General features: G+C 44.0%; 1 protein-coding gene across 2 annotated transcripts in view; it reads left to right on the top strand.

The window, feature by feature from the left end:
- Window positions 1–15,019, top strand: part of NALCN (sodium leak channel, non-selective) — a 280,814-nt gene that overhangs the window by 226,356 nt on the left and 39,439 nt on the right. For both annotated transcript variants that reach the window (XM_068984391.1, XM_068984390.1), the window contains 9 exons: window positions 214–315; window positions 722–791; window positions 5,623–5,714; window positions 5,820–5,942; window positions 8,840–8,896; window positions 9,121–9,241; window positions 9,338–9,469; window positions 10,571–10,738; window positions 12,484–12,588. In XM_068984391.1, the coding sequence (XP_068840492.1) occupies window positions 214–315; window positions 722–791; window positions 5,623–5,714; window positions 5,820–5,942; window positions 8,840–8,896; window positions 9,121–9,241; window positions 9,338–9,469; window positions 10,571–10,738; window positions 12,484–12,588 (970 nt within the window). The remainder of the gene's footprint in view (window positions 1–213; window positions 316–721; window positions 792–5,622; window positions 5,715–5,819; window positions 5,943–8,839; window positions 8,897–9,120; window positions 9,242–9,337; window positions 9,470–10,570; window positions 10,739–12,483; window positions 12,589–15,019) is intronic.

Below are 15,019 nucleotides of genomic sequence, written 5' to 3'. Positions count from 1 at the left end.
CGGAGGGGTCTATTTGTTTTTCAGCACTTTCTTGTGCTTATGACCATTCTGTTCTGAAAGTGCTCATTTACCTTTTTGACGATGTGTCGTGTGCCGTATTTTGTCTTATCATTGGTGTTTCCTTAAAAATAAGAAGGGTAATGAGCAGTTATGCATTATTCATCCCAAGTGTATGAATGAGGCATTTATCTGGGGCTCCTTTTTTTTCTCTAGAGCTTGCACTCGACAGCGCATGCTGAGCGGATCATTTGAGGGGCAACCGGCAAAGGAAAGGTCAATTCTTAGCGTGCAACACCACATCCGCCAAGAGCGCAGGTAAATAACAGGGAGACGAGGCTGCAGAGAAGGCAAGGACCAGAGTTCTAGGGGAAGCATCTCCTGTGCACAGCCCTGGTCAGGAGGCAGGCATGGATGAAGAACTGAGTTCTGTTTGTTGACGACAATAGTCATGAAACTCACAGTCAGATTCAAACAATCAAAAAATAGTTCAAACACCTCTTCCTTGTTGATGACCACACTCTCACTTTTAAGATCAGAAGGAAAAATTCTGAATTTTGTTCGATGGGATCAAAGGCAGGTGGTTAGACTTAAAGCTTTCGCTCTAAAAAGAAATAAACATGCATGATGCTATCAGGGCTTTTTTTTTTTTTTTAATAATCATTGCATAAGAATCCACATTTGGTCTCAAGATGTATTGATCAGTTGGTTGTGCTTGTTTTAGGTCATTAAGACACGGATCAAACAGCCAAAGGATCAGCAGGGGGAAATCTCTTGAAACTCTGACTCAAGATGTAAGTTCTAACACTTTGGATTTGGAAAGCTTGATTATGAAAATATCTTTAATGATTGCTTAGACAATCAATTCCAGCACTTGGTTCCTTCTGTCACATTGTCATATCTCCTCAAGACTTCATACTAGAAGGAATCAGGAAATTCAGCCAGCAAATTAAATGGCCAGGTACAGAAAAGTGACCACTAACTGTACAATATTTTGGCTACCTGATGCAAAGAACTGACTCATTGGTACAGACTCTGATGCTGGGAAAGATTGAAGGCAGGAGGAGAAGGGGATGACAGAGGATGAGAGGGTTGGATGGTATCACCGACACAATGGACATGAGTTTTAGCAACTCCAGGAGTTGGTGATGGACAGGGAAGCCTGGCGTGCTGCAGTTCATGGGGTCACAAAGAGTCTGACATGGCTGACATGACTGAGCGACTGAACTGGCTGACTGAACTGTAGAAAAGTCCAGACATCCTACAATACATATATCTTTGTTAGACTGTTTTGTTGTCTAGTCCCTGAGGTGTGTCTGACTCTTTGCAACCCCATGGACTGTTGCCCACCAGGCTCCTCTGTCCATGTGATTTCCCAAACAAGAAGACTGGAGTGGGCTGCTGTTTCCTTCTCCAAGGGATCTTCCTGACCCAGGCTTCAAACCTGTGTCTCCTGCATTGGCAGGTGAATTATCTGCTGCTGAGCCACCAGAGAAGTCCTTTTGTTTAGATAGTATAATGCAAACGTGAAATATCGTTTGCATTTGACTGAAATTAAAGACATTTAAAGCATTTTATGGGAATGAGTCACATCATTCACTTTAAATATTTTGCTAATTTCCAAATATCCTAAAATCTAGACCCAGTGTCTGTCATTCCAGGGTTAACATACTAGGAAAGAAAATTTTGTTTCTAGGTGAATTTTTCTGTCAAAGATTTCATAAGACTTTCCCAGGAATTTCTTTGCTTTTCTAGGTCACTCATTTATTTATTAACTGACTCAATAAATATCAATATTTATCAAGTATTTATGATTTGTCAGTTCCTGCTCTAGGGAGAAGTAGCAGGGAAACAAGACAGAGTCTCTGCAGTAAGAATGGAGATGCAGACGTGGAGAATGGACCAGGGCACACAGCGGGAAAGGCGAGGAGGGGGCGAGTTCAGAAAGTCGCATTGACATATGTACACCTATTGCTGTTGAATCGCTATTGTTGTTGAGTCATCTCCAGCTCCTTATGGCCCCATGGACTGCAGCACGCCAAGCTCTTCTGTCCTTCACTATCTCCCGAAGTTTGCTCAAATTCATGTCCGTTGAGTCAGTGATGCTACCTAACCATCTCATCTTCTGTCCCCCTCTTCTCCTTTCACCTTCAATCTTTCCCAGCATCAAGGTCTTTTTCAGTGAGTCGGCTCTTCACATCAGGTGGCCAAAGTACTGGAGTTTCAGCATCAGTCCTTCCAATGAATAGTCAGGACTGATTTCCTTTAGGATGGACTGGTTGGATCTCCTTGCAGTCCAAGGGACTCTCAGGAGTCTTCTCCAACACCATGGTTCAAAAGCATCAGTTCTTCGGCACTCAGTCTTCTTTATGGTCCCACTCTCACATCTGTGCATGACTACTGCAAAATCATAGCTTTGACTCTTTGGACCATGTGTAAAAGAGACAGCTAGTGGAAAGTTGCTTTATACCAGAGAGAGTTCAGCTTGCTGCTCTGTGATGACCTACAGGGGTAGGATGGGGTGGGTGAGGTGGAGATTCAAGAGGGATGGGATACATATACTTACAGCCAATCCACATCGTTATATAGGAAAGAGCAACACCACACCATAAAGCAGTCATCCTCCAATTAAACAAATAAAAAAAAAGAAAGAAAGAAAGAATTCCTGCCCTGCAGAAGCTTACATCCTAGTAAAAGAGACAAACAATCAGTGAGCGAACAAATGTATAATCCTTTCTGGGAGTGATTTTTATCTAGTTTCCATCATCACTGCTGAGACAGATTTGCTCTGTATTACAAAGAAGAGTAAAATAGTGTAAAGAAATCAAAGGTGGAGATTTGGGGGCAAGGAACATTAGAGAGGTGGGTTTCACTGCATTAGCCCAGGGACCCAGAGGAGGTGAAGGAACAAGCCACGTGGAAGCCCAAGGAGACCCGAGGAGGTGGAAGTCTAACCTGTGGGTTAGAGTCAACAGCAGCTGGACCATGCCGAGATTGCCATGAGAGGGCTGGAAAGGACTGATTAAATACTGATCATTAGTGAAGCCCTGATTAAGGCATAGGTGTTGAGTCTGGATAGCTTGGCTAAGAAGGCAGAGTCTTGAATGTCCAGAGTCAAGGAGAGCATCTGAAAAAGTGAGAGAAGCTTAGCAAGGCTTTGGATTTTTTTGGTTTTGCCTTTTTTTTTAACCACTTTACCTCTTACCTCTGAAGAGTTTCTAGAGTTTTCAGCACAGTCCATCTGCTGTGTTAGTTGAATACACTCTCCTGGTTGAGTGTTCCAGGCAACACTGCAGATGCAGGAAGCTGATGGTGGGAACCCATGATGTTGCCACTAGCCCACGTGCATGCTTCTAATTGGCGCAAACATCTGTTGACACCATGGTTTTTCAGCTCCAGCTCTGATGTGATCCACCATATTCTCCATGTTGAATTATGATAAGATCCAACACATGGCCTTTTAATTTGGAGATCAGACCTGTTACATGGAGAGAGTTGAAAGGCAACACTACTTCAAAGCACTTTCCTTCGGTGAGACACAATGGAAATCAGTGGTCTACTTAAGCATCAAATTAGAACATGCCTTTGAAGAGGTGTGTTTAAAAAAATACACACAGAAGTCCCTATTTGAATAGTCTCCATTCCAGAGGCTTATTTCGTCTTCAGAGATTTTTTATTGTATTTTCTACATAGACAGATAACAAAAATCTATGCCCCGTCTTTATAGCAAAAGGTCACTGGGTTCTACAAATCTCTCCCAGTGTCTTTTCCTCCAGAATAGAAGCCATGTAAAACAAGAGAGTTTTATCTGTCACTTATTCCGATGATAAGGGATACAGAAGTTAAGTCCAAGGAATACTTTTCTATATAGTCAATCGAGTTAGTTGAACAATGGTTCTCCATCTTCTACGAAGTAAAAACCAGGGTCGGGATCCTAATAACCCAGCATCTGCTGTCCTGCTGGCCTCAGCTCCTTCTATTCTGTTTCCTCGACCGACACTGCATCCTGTCTGATCCACGTGTGAATACACAGACCCACCTCTCCCCAAAAGCGCACATCTCGGAAGATGCCCAGTGCCCTGCCTCCTCCTCATTTTTGCTCAGATAACAACAGCTCCTTACCAAGGTCTGCTATGCCCTTCTCGTGCTCTTAATCCCCCTTTGTTTCTTTTGGTTTTTATTTTAATTTTTTTAAGTTGGGGTAGATGGTGACTGCAGCCATGAAATGAAAAGACGCTTACTCCTTGGAAGAAAAGTTATGACCAACCTAGATAGCATATTGAAAAGCAGAGACATTACTTTGCCAACAAAGGTCTGTCTAGTCAAGGCTATGGTTTTTCCAGTGGTCATGTATGGACGTGAGGGTTGGACTGTGAAGAAAGCTGAGTGCCGAAGAATTGATGCTTTTGAACTGTGGTGTTGGAGAAGACTCTTGAGAGTCCCTTGGACTGCAAGGAGATCCAACCAGTACATCCTGAAGGAGATCAACCCTGGGTGTTCTTTTGAGGGAATGATGCTAAAGCTGAAACTCCAGTACTTTGGCCACATCATGCAAAGAGTTGACTCATTGGAAAAGACTCTGATGCTGGGAGGGATTGGGGGCAGGAGGAGAACGGGATGACCGAGGATGAGATGGCTGGATGGCATCACTGACTCGATGGACCTGAGTCTGAGTGAACTCCGGGAGTTGGTGATGGACAGGGAGGCCTGGCGTGCTGTGATTCATGGGGTCGCAAAGAGTCCGGCACGACTGAGCGACTGAACTGAACTGAACGGATAGTTACTTTACAATGTTGTGTTAGTTTCTGCTGTGCAACAAAGTGAACCAGCTATACAGACACATGGATCCCCCTCTCAGAGCTCCTTCCCACCCCCACCCACCGTCCTACCCGTCTGGGTCCCCACAGACCACTGAGCTCAGCTCCCTGTGCCATACAGCAGCTTCCCACTATCTGTTTTACACGTGGTCGTGTATATATGTCAGTTCCAACCTCCCAGTTCAACCCACCCCCACTGCCGTGCCCACCCATCCCTTCTCTACGTCTGCCTGTCCATTCCTGCCCTGGAAATAGGTTCATCTGTACCATTTTTCCAGATCCAGTGTACATGCATTAATATACAATATTTGTTTTTCTCTTTAGCACTAAACATTTTCTAATATTCTCACTTATTTTGATTTAATTATTAATCCCTCCCCGCCGAAAACAGTAACCCCTTAAGAACAGGGATTGTGTCATTTCCGCCCCCTCCCCCTGGCCCCGCTTTTGGCCATATCTACAGCACTGCAACAGTGCCTGGCAAATAACAGGTTCTCAATAAATGTTCTTATTAGAAAAATATGCCCTTTTGTGGAAAAAAAAAAATACCCCTGCTAAGTTGACTCTGGCCATTAAAATCTACAAAGTGGGTAGCCATTCCCTTCTCCAGGGGATCTTCCTGACCCAGAGACTGAGCCCAGGTCTCCTGCATTGCAGGCCAATTCTTTACCATCTGAGCCACCAGGGAAGGCCATTAAAATCAACAGAGTGATACTCCTTTCCATTTCTTTAAAAAAATGATCATGTTTAGAAGGGACCCTCAGAAAACTGTGCCACGTCGATGTGCCCCATTTTATTTTCTTTCTAGCATTCCAACACGGTGAGATACAGAAATGCCCAAAGAGAAGACAGTGAGATAAAGATGATCCAGGAGAAAAAGGAGCAAGCAGAAATGAAAAGGTACAGCGGGATGGGATGGTGCCTTGTGGCTCCCGTTTGGGGAGGGCAGACCTGCCCTAGCCTGACACCCACCCTCGCCCCCAAACTGTGCATTTCCCTGAGCAGGAAGGTGCAGGAAGAGGAGCTGAGAGAGAACCACCCCTACTTCGACAAGCCCCTGTTCATCGTGGGGCGAGAGCACAGGTTCAGGAACTTCTGCCGCGTGGTGGTCCGGGCTCGCTTCAACGCGTAAGTGACTCCATGGCAGCCAGGGGCTTGGCCCCGAATCAGGCAAACAGCAGTGTTTGGGGGGGTGGGGGTGGAGTTGTCATCTCAGGAAGAAGGATCGTGTCGTCCTAATGGGGTCACCAAACAAACCGTGGGCTAATTAATCACGCTGCTCCTCCGGGCTGAGCGGCCGACCGGGTGGAAAACAAACAACGGTTGCACGTAGTTAACATTTATACAAAACGCGTGGTTACGAAGCACTTCACAGCCACTGCTACTTGTTCCAGGGACACCCAAAATGTTTGCATCCCAATGGTTAAGTCCATATTTTATTTTGGAAGCACTCAAACAAGGGGAGATGGAATGACACAGCGAAGGTCACTGCCCATGTCTTCTTTTAGACTTGTCGTTTCTTTGCAGTCAAAATACCTTCATTCTAGAATAATAGAGATTCTATGCACGACAAAATAGAGATCAAGCGGACTAGGGCTTCCATTACCGACTATTATGAGAAAACCCACTGGCCAGGGTCCCCGGACCTCCCTTTGTGGAAGAAGTTGTGTGGGAGGCTGTCAGAATGGTCAGCCCACAGGACAGTGCATTTGGGACAAGCTCAGCCAAGTTTAGCAAGCAGCCAATGGAGGAAGTGAGAGTCTTGTCATGGATAACTTTACGTAAACATCCAGAGGACATTTTGAATCCTGGAAAAAGTGTTAAAAATTTTTTTTAATGTTTTTAATGCAGATCTTTTAAAAGTCTTTCTTGAACTTGTTACAGCGTTACTCCTGCTTTATGTTCTGGTGTTTCGAGCATGAGGCACATGGGATCTTGACTTCTCGACCAGGGATGGAACCTGCACTCCCTGCATTGGAAGGCGAAGTCTTAACCACTGGACCACCAGCGAAGTCCAAGAAAGTGTGAAAACTTTCCGTTCAGTAGCTGGACCTTTCCTGACGCCATTATTAGTAGCATAGAGGACTAAATTGTGTCACCCTCGTCCAAAGAAACTCAAATGTTGAAGCCTTCAGAATGTGACCTTGCTTGGAGAGAAGGACTTTACAGAGGTATTTAGATTAAAATGAGGTCATTCAGGTGGCCCTAAGCTGATAAGACTGGCATCCTTATAAGATGAGGAGATCGGGACACAGATTGCTCTAGGGGAGGGACGACGTGAAGACACGGGGAGAGAGGCTGGAGCAGATTCCTCCCTCACAGCCTCCGAAGGAAGCAACCATCCAATACCTTCAACCCAGGTGTCCGCCTCCAGAACTGGGAGAAGTTTCTGCTGTCTAAGCCGCTCAGCCTGCGGTGCTTTGCCCCAGCGGCCCTAGGAAACTCATGAACGGCTTCCCTGGTGGCTCAGTGGTAAAGAATCACCTGCAGTGCAGGAGGTCTGGGTTCGATCCCTGGGTTGGGAAGATCTCCTGGAGGAGGGCATGGCAATCCACTCCGGTATTCTCACCTGAAGAATCCCACGGACAGAGAAGCCTGGCGGGCTGCAGTCCATGGAGGCACGTGAGTCGGACGCGACTGAGTGAACAGCAGCAACAGGAAGCTAAACCCCGCAGAGCTGGAGGAGACCTCAGGAGCCACTGGGGCTCATTTGTGCCCCCTCCCAGCAGAGGAGGGCATGTAGCTGAGGCTGAGGGCTTTGCCCAGGAACATCAGCTATGGCGTGACCCTCTCTGACCACCAGTCTATGTTCTTCCTGCTGTTCTAGAAAGACCTTCACAGTTAAAAGCACCTTAGTAGTAATGATTGAAAACTCTTGAATTTTCACTAAGTAGAAAGAAACTGACAGTGTAGGGTTGATTTGATCTGTTCCTAAAGTGGGTTTTTCATCTGGAATTATCCCGTTGGTTGCTTCCATGTTTACGTCTAATTGGGGATTCTCCACTTTGTGTCCCGTGCTCTAATTCTCTTATGTCAGCAACGCACCTCCAGTGGCCCCAGAAAGATTTTACTGTAACTAGAGACACACACACAGAGGGGGAGGAATTTCACCGAAGACTGCTCATGGGCTTCCTGGAAGTAAAAGTTATAAATCACACCCCCCAAGAAATTCTATATAAATTACTCAGCAAGATCACAGTGAAATACAAAGTGAAGAGTTCTACTTAATTCTTGGATAATTAATTAAATAATTATGAGGAACATCCTTGATCTACTAAGGCAGAGAGTTTGACTACTTTTAAATGGAGGTCAAAATTTGATTTTGTAATATCCTAGTCAGAAATTGTTGAGTGGAGTCAAGAATCCTAAAATCAAGCATTCTGAAAAGCATAAACTTGAGTTGGACCATAAAGAAGATTTGACTGTAAAGCATCTTCGATGCTGAACACCGACGATTTGATGCCTTCGAACCGTGGTGCTAGAGAAAATTGTTGAGAGTCCCTTGGACAGCAAGGAGATCAAGCCAGTCCATCCTAAAGGAAATCAACCCTGAATATTCATTGAAAGGATTGATGCTGAAGCTGAAGCTCCAATACTTTGGCTACCTGGTGTGAAAAGCTGACTCGTTGGGAAAGACCCTGATGCTGGGAAAGATTGAAGGCAAAAGGAGAAGGGTCGACAGAGGATGAGCTGGCTGGATGGCATCACCGGCTCCGTGGACGTGAGTTTGAGCATGGTACAGGACAGGGAAGCCTAGTGTGCTGCCGTCCATGAGGCATGAGGTTGCAAAGAGTCAGACACAACCTAGTGACTGAACAGCAAACCAACCTCTGAAACGCCTCTGATTTTTCTTCCATCTAGTGTTCTCCGCCTTCCAAAGTCACATGCAGTTAACATATATGTAAGAGACATTTTGTAGAGGATTTGAGAGAGAGCTTAGGTAGATGAGACGTTTGTGCATGCTACAAGCCAAGTTGTAACACCCATGCTCTTGGCAGAATTTCTGTGTTTGTTCTCTCTTGCAGATCTAAAACAGATCCGGTCACAGGAGCTGTGAAAAATACAAAGTACCATCAACTTTAGTAAGCATTACAAACTCTGTTTTCCATGCACATTTGAAGTTCCACAATCTCCATAAACATTTAAAATTTTATTTTGTTTCTATATCATGATATGAAATAGACAGCTGGAGATTCATTTTTAAAATGCCAGTCAACGTTTCTAGACTCACAGAAGCATCATCTATGACTTTTAGCAACTTTTTTCAGAGGATTTGCATTTCTCACTTTTGTTTGGTCTTCGGCAGTGACTTACTGGGCTTGGTGACTTACCTGGACTGGGTCATGATCATCGTAACCATCTGCTCCTGCATCTCCATGATGTTCGAATCCCCCTTTCGAAGAGTGATGCACACACCTACTTTGCAGGTACTGCTGCCGTATCTCACCTCTCAGCTCAGCGGAGAAACGCTGACCTACGATTTTTGCATTCATGGTGACCAGACTGCCTTCTGACCATTTCAGATTGCCGAGTATGTGTTTGTGATATTCATGAGCATTGAGCTTAATCTGAAGATTATGGCAGATGGCCTATTTTTCACTCCGACTGCTGTCATCAGGGACTTTGGTGGCGTAATGGACATATTTATATATCTTGTAAGTCTTCGGTTAATTCCTAAATACAAAATGGAATGATTTTGTCAAATTGCCTTCATTTCTTGGTACAAGAGTGAGATACGTGAGTCACAGAGGTTCAGCTGCCATGACTGAGTTCTTAAGTAGAGTCACAATCTATTAGAGGCAGATAAATGGCTTCCATGTAAAAATCTAAATAAAAAGCATTAAAAATATTCATGGATATCGTTCAGATACATCAACTACATTCATGTATGCAAAAGACATGCATTAATGATGTCTAAGATATCAAATCTAGTTTGCATGCCACAATTCTTATGCCACCTATACTAAAAAATAACTACATCATGTAATTGATCAATGAGTCTCTTATCACTGAAAAATTAATAGAGTATGGTTGGACCACTCTTCCAATTCCAACACCAGGAATAAAATAAAATACCAGGCCAGAGAGGGTAACCATTCAAGTGTCTGTTTAAACTAACTGGGGGAGGGGGCGGAATTCCCTGGCAGTCCAGTTGCTTAAGACTCAGCACTTCCACTCCAGGGGGGCATGGGTTCCATCCCTGGTCAAGGAACTAAGATCCCACATGCCATGCAGTGGAGCCACCTCCCAAAAAACTAAATGGGAAAACCACAGTAGAGGACTGTGAGAAATTTCTATCTTTCTGTTTGTCCGAGAAGGCATGAAATCAATGTCTCTTCCAACACAACAAACAAAATTATCACTGTTAGCATGCAGCACGTTTAGATCATTAACAGAATAGTAAGTATTCAGTCAAGTGTGAGGTTTAGTATCCTTGATGAAAGGAATTTCTATCCTGCTGATGTCTATGGAGCCTCCAGTGCATATGTTAAAAGAAGGGGCAGGAGGTACCTGTGTCCCCACACCGGGGGTGTGGGGACCCCTATTTCATTCCTGCAAACACCTGATGACTTCTTTAGGGGCTGCTCGCAGGTCTGGATCGAGTCCACAAAGCTGAGTTACATCCAGTGAACGCTTGTCCTACATGACCCATGAAATCCCTGCTAAAGGAAACCTGTGGCCAGTTAGCTCACAGTAAACGTAGATAATAGAGGGTAAATTGCATAAATTCTGGAGGTTCTTTTTTTTCCCTCCAGGTGAGCTTGATATTTCTTTGTTGGATGCCCCAAAACGTGCCTGCAGAGTCTGGAGCTCAGCTGTTACTGGTTCTCCGCTGCCTGCGACCACTGCGCATATTCAAGCTGGTGCCTCAGATGAGGAAGGTTGTTCGAGAACTTTTCAGTGGCTTTAAGGAAATTTTTCTGGTATGTTACAGTCACCCTTTGCTTCTGGTCACAGACTCCAGCTCTTACTGTAGCAAATGAAGGGATGAAGTGAGGCTTGCTCATCAGGGTTCAGTCTAACATTTTGTTTACTGCCAGAAGATTATAAAGGTACTAGAAAAACACAACACATATTCAAAGACTTGACACCTGGATGCTTCTGGCTTACTAGTGTATTTAATTCAGCCAACATTTATATAGTAAATTAAAGGGAAGCCCTCTGGAAAGTACAATGGACGAGAATCCAAAGAGCTAGTACTGTTGACACGTCCACTCCTAACTCTTGACCCTAAGTTCTACGCTGGGTTTTAGTTGCTAAGTCTGGAAATTAAGAAGAAAATTCAACACCATCAACTTCACAAATGATAATAGGAGTTCACAGGTCTGGGCTCATAATCTCATTTTCTGTGTCCCCAAACTCATATAGCACAAAATTTCACCTTGATCTTTGGAGGGCTAACATAAAACAGCTCTTCAAAACTGTAACATGCAGGTGTGCCTTGCTTTAAGTAACCTCAATATACAGTAATGAATACTTAGAAATATGACTGAGGAGAAAAATATAATTCTTAATTGAGCAAATAATTGATTTGGGGTCTTTTAAGAGTAGAACCACAGATAAAACAATGAGGAAGAGCCTCTTTGCTCACAGTCTGTTAAAGAAGAAGCTTTGCCTTATAGGGGAGGGAACACAGGATTCTTTTCGTTAATGTTGAGGTCTGTGTGTGCATGAAAAACATAAATTGATTTACATAAGCTTGTGTTGTGTCTTGCTTGCTAGAAACACACCTATAGAGAGAGAACAGCTGTAGTTGGGGTTGATTCTAAGGTATTTTAAAGACAGGCTATTATGTTCCTACAGGCAGATATTAATAGATGCTAATATTTTTTCAAAAGCTGTGTTTAAAATTCAATTTTGTTTTGTTTTTTGCACTATAACCATGACACTGTGGCTTTTCCCACAGCTGGAACTGAGGGAAAACCGAATAGCACAGTGAATTTTCCTGACAGCAAGCATGCGTGCATCTTTCAACCCTGATAGAGTTTAGCGAATGGTCTGTTTGAGTCTTGATCCAGAGAACGGCTCTGCGTAATTTTGGTATCTTTAAGAGATCTGTTTGGATGATTCAGCCAGCACAGATGAGTGGTGTGTTCACTATGTTTGCCTCTTTCTCTGCTGAGACCAAAACAGTCATCCAGCAGAGGGCGCGGCAGCCAACCACCAGATTTGCTGTTCAAGAATGTGTGATCTCACACCCTCTGTGTGCGGGACCTTCGCACGCCCTCAGCTCTGGGGCCCCCAAGAAAGCGAAGCCACAGTCCCTCTACTTAGGCTCTGCTAGCAGACATATGAATCCATTTTGAGGAAATGGGGAAAACAAGAATTATTTCACCGTTTTTCCTTTGTTCCATTCAATAAAATAAAGCAACGTGTTGATTTCAAAATCAGAATGGTCCAACTCATATCAAAAATACCTTAGCCTGTGTTCTTATGTGAAAGTCATGTGTTTTTATCCTAAAAATGCCAAACCTGTTAATTTCCTCTTGTTAACGTTACAGTCAGGTTAATTGAATGACCTGTGGGGGAGACATTAAAAGATAACATCCAAAGACTGAATATTGTCCCATGTTTTCTGAAAAGTCCTGTTCGTATCAGTGCTCAAACCAAACCTATCGTTTTATAAACATATTATGAAGAGATTTGCTATCTCACCCATTTCTTTCAGGTCTCCATTCTCTTGCTGACCTTAATGCTCGTTTTTGCAAGTTTTGGAGTTCAACTTTTTGCTGGAAAACTGGCCAAATGCAATGATCCAAACATTATTAGAAGGGTAAGATGTCCTTTCTGTCTTTGGGGATGAAAATCCGGGACGTTTACCATCCCTGGGTAACCATGTGCAGAGGCTCCCATGAGAACAGAACTCTAAGGATACTCTTTCCATGGACTCCCTTTGCAGAGGTGTGTCTCTTCTGGTGGGTGAAGGTTTATAAGATGAAAACGCATCTCAAGTGCGTCCTCCTCAATCCGACTCTCAATCCTACTCTCCTCACCTATTCCAGAGTCCAGCCACTATTGATGTCTTTGGTGTAGACACCCCAGATTCCATGTGAAAACTTTCCTTTAGTTCTTCCCTAACTGAATCCTGCCTCTGCAGTGACCTGACACTCATATTAGCAAACAGCAACCCCCTCCCCCAATATAAAAGGCAAAGTTTGACTTCCAGGCCCCCTCTTGTGACTTATCCATCCCTCCATTAGGAAGTTAGGACCCCGCATTATCTCTTTGCTTCCCACAGTCTCCCCCATGAAAACAACTAAGACCCAAGGTCGAATGCTCTTGACTCTGCTCTTTTCTATTTTGGCCTTGACACAAGGCTTGTGGAGCCTTAGTTCACCAACCGGGGATTGAACCTGGACCTCCAGCAGTGGAAGCACTGAGTCTTAACCGCTGGACTGCCAGAGAATTCCCTCTACTCGTTTCTTTCTCTTTCCTTGGCCGATGTTCTGGGAGAAAGCTGGAACAGCCCCCGTATGTCAGTAGCTGAACGTAATGAAATGAATGTGTTGCATATTGAATAATTCAGACAGCTGCCCTCCTGATGACGATGCCAGGTCTCATGTTTCTTCTGTCCTGTGTCCCCACCCTTTGCCGTCTTCAAAGACTTCTCTGTGTAGCTGGCAGTTAGGAACAGAAAACCATGTCTTGGAGGACAATGGGCAGTGCCTGGGAGTAGCACCTCTGACTTCCCTGCTCCCCATGTTCCACTGGAAAAGGTGTAGCCTCCCTGGGCTGAAGGGAACCTATGGTGTGTAGTTGAGTGGTGTATTCTGTAGACAAGAGGGTAGAATTTGGTTAATAATTAGCCAATCTCTGCTGCACGGCCCTCTGTCCCATTCTCTTAGAATCCTGCCAGCTATTACAAGTAGGTTAATGGAGTGAACCCAGTTCTGCTGATGTATAAACTAGCAAGAGTATTCCCTCTTCCATCTAGGTAAAATAATGCCTTAAGTCCATTAAAATGTGTTATCAGAGCTGACTGTACTACTTATTTCCATATTTCCAGCAAATATGGCTATCTAATATAGATTTTATATTACTGTAACCACTGTTACATTTTGAGACTTCTGATTATAAAGCTTACTGACTCTCAGCCATGAAATTAAAAGACGCTTGCTCCTTGGAAGAAAAGCTATGACAAACCTAAACAGCACCTTATAAAGCAGAGACATCATTTTGCCAGCAAAGGTCCATATGGTCAAAGCTATGGTTTTTCCAGTAGTCATGTACAGATGTGAGAGCTGGACAATAAACAAGGCTGAGCACTGAATTGATGTCTTCAAACTGTGGTGTTGGAGAAGGCTTATTAGAGTCCCTTGGACAGCAAGGAGATCAAGCCAATCAATCCTAAAGGAAATCAACCCTGAATATTCATTGGAAGGACTGATGCTGAAGCTGAAGTGCAATACATTGGCCACCTGTTTCAAAGAGATGACTTATTGAAAAAGACCCTGATTCTGGGAAGGATTGAGGGCAGGAGGAGAAGAGGGCAACAGAGGATGATATGGTTGAATGGCATCACCGACTCAATGGACATGAGTTTGACCAAACTCTGGGAGATAGTGCAGGACGGGGAAGCCTGGCTTGATGCAGTCCATGGGGTTGCAAAGAGTCAGACACAACTTAGCAAGTAAACAGCAATCATAAAGCTTAATAGCTCTCAAATCGTTATAAGATACAGGTAACATCTTTGTCCAGATACGTTATCAGTCATGTAAACGAGATTTTCAGGAAGAGGCGTAGCAGAAGAGACAGGCTAAGGTCAGGCAGACCTTAAGTTGTTTCACAAGGTTTCTGCTTCATTTAAATCTGCTCCCCAGAGGTTCTGGGAACTTTGATAAACATGAGAAGACCTAAAAGAAACATGGTAAAAAGGTCATGGTGTACCAAACAGGCTAAACGAAGGCAGTAATAATGAGCTGATGCATTAGTCCATGGGCTCATGTAAGGAAGGCAGGGTTATTTTCGGTCCACCCTGAATAGAGGCCAGAAAGATAATAACTACATTTCAAGATGAATCCTGTAGAAATCTTGGATGACTCAGTAGAATAATAATGGCCTAAGAGCCTTGTGATTTTACACTGTCTACTTATCACCAGCTCAAAATGTGGTGACTTGTATAGGGGTCAAGGACACACGGTGGACGGACAGACACACAGATACCACGAGGCATGTATCCTTTTTCCCAGAACAATGAGGCCTTT

Source organism: Capricornis sumatraensis, chromosome 12 (assembly GCF_032405125.1).
Source record: "Capricornis sumatraensis isolate serow.1 chromosome 12, serow.2, whole genome shotgun sequence".
Lineage (NCBI taxonomy): Eukaryota > Metazoa > Chordata > Mammalia > Artiodactyla > Bovidae > Capricornis > Capricornis sumatraensis.
This window is presented reverse-complemented; position numbering and strand designations above follow the sequence as displayed.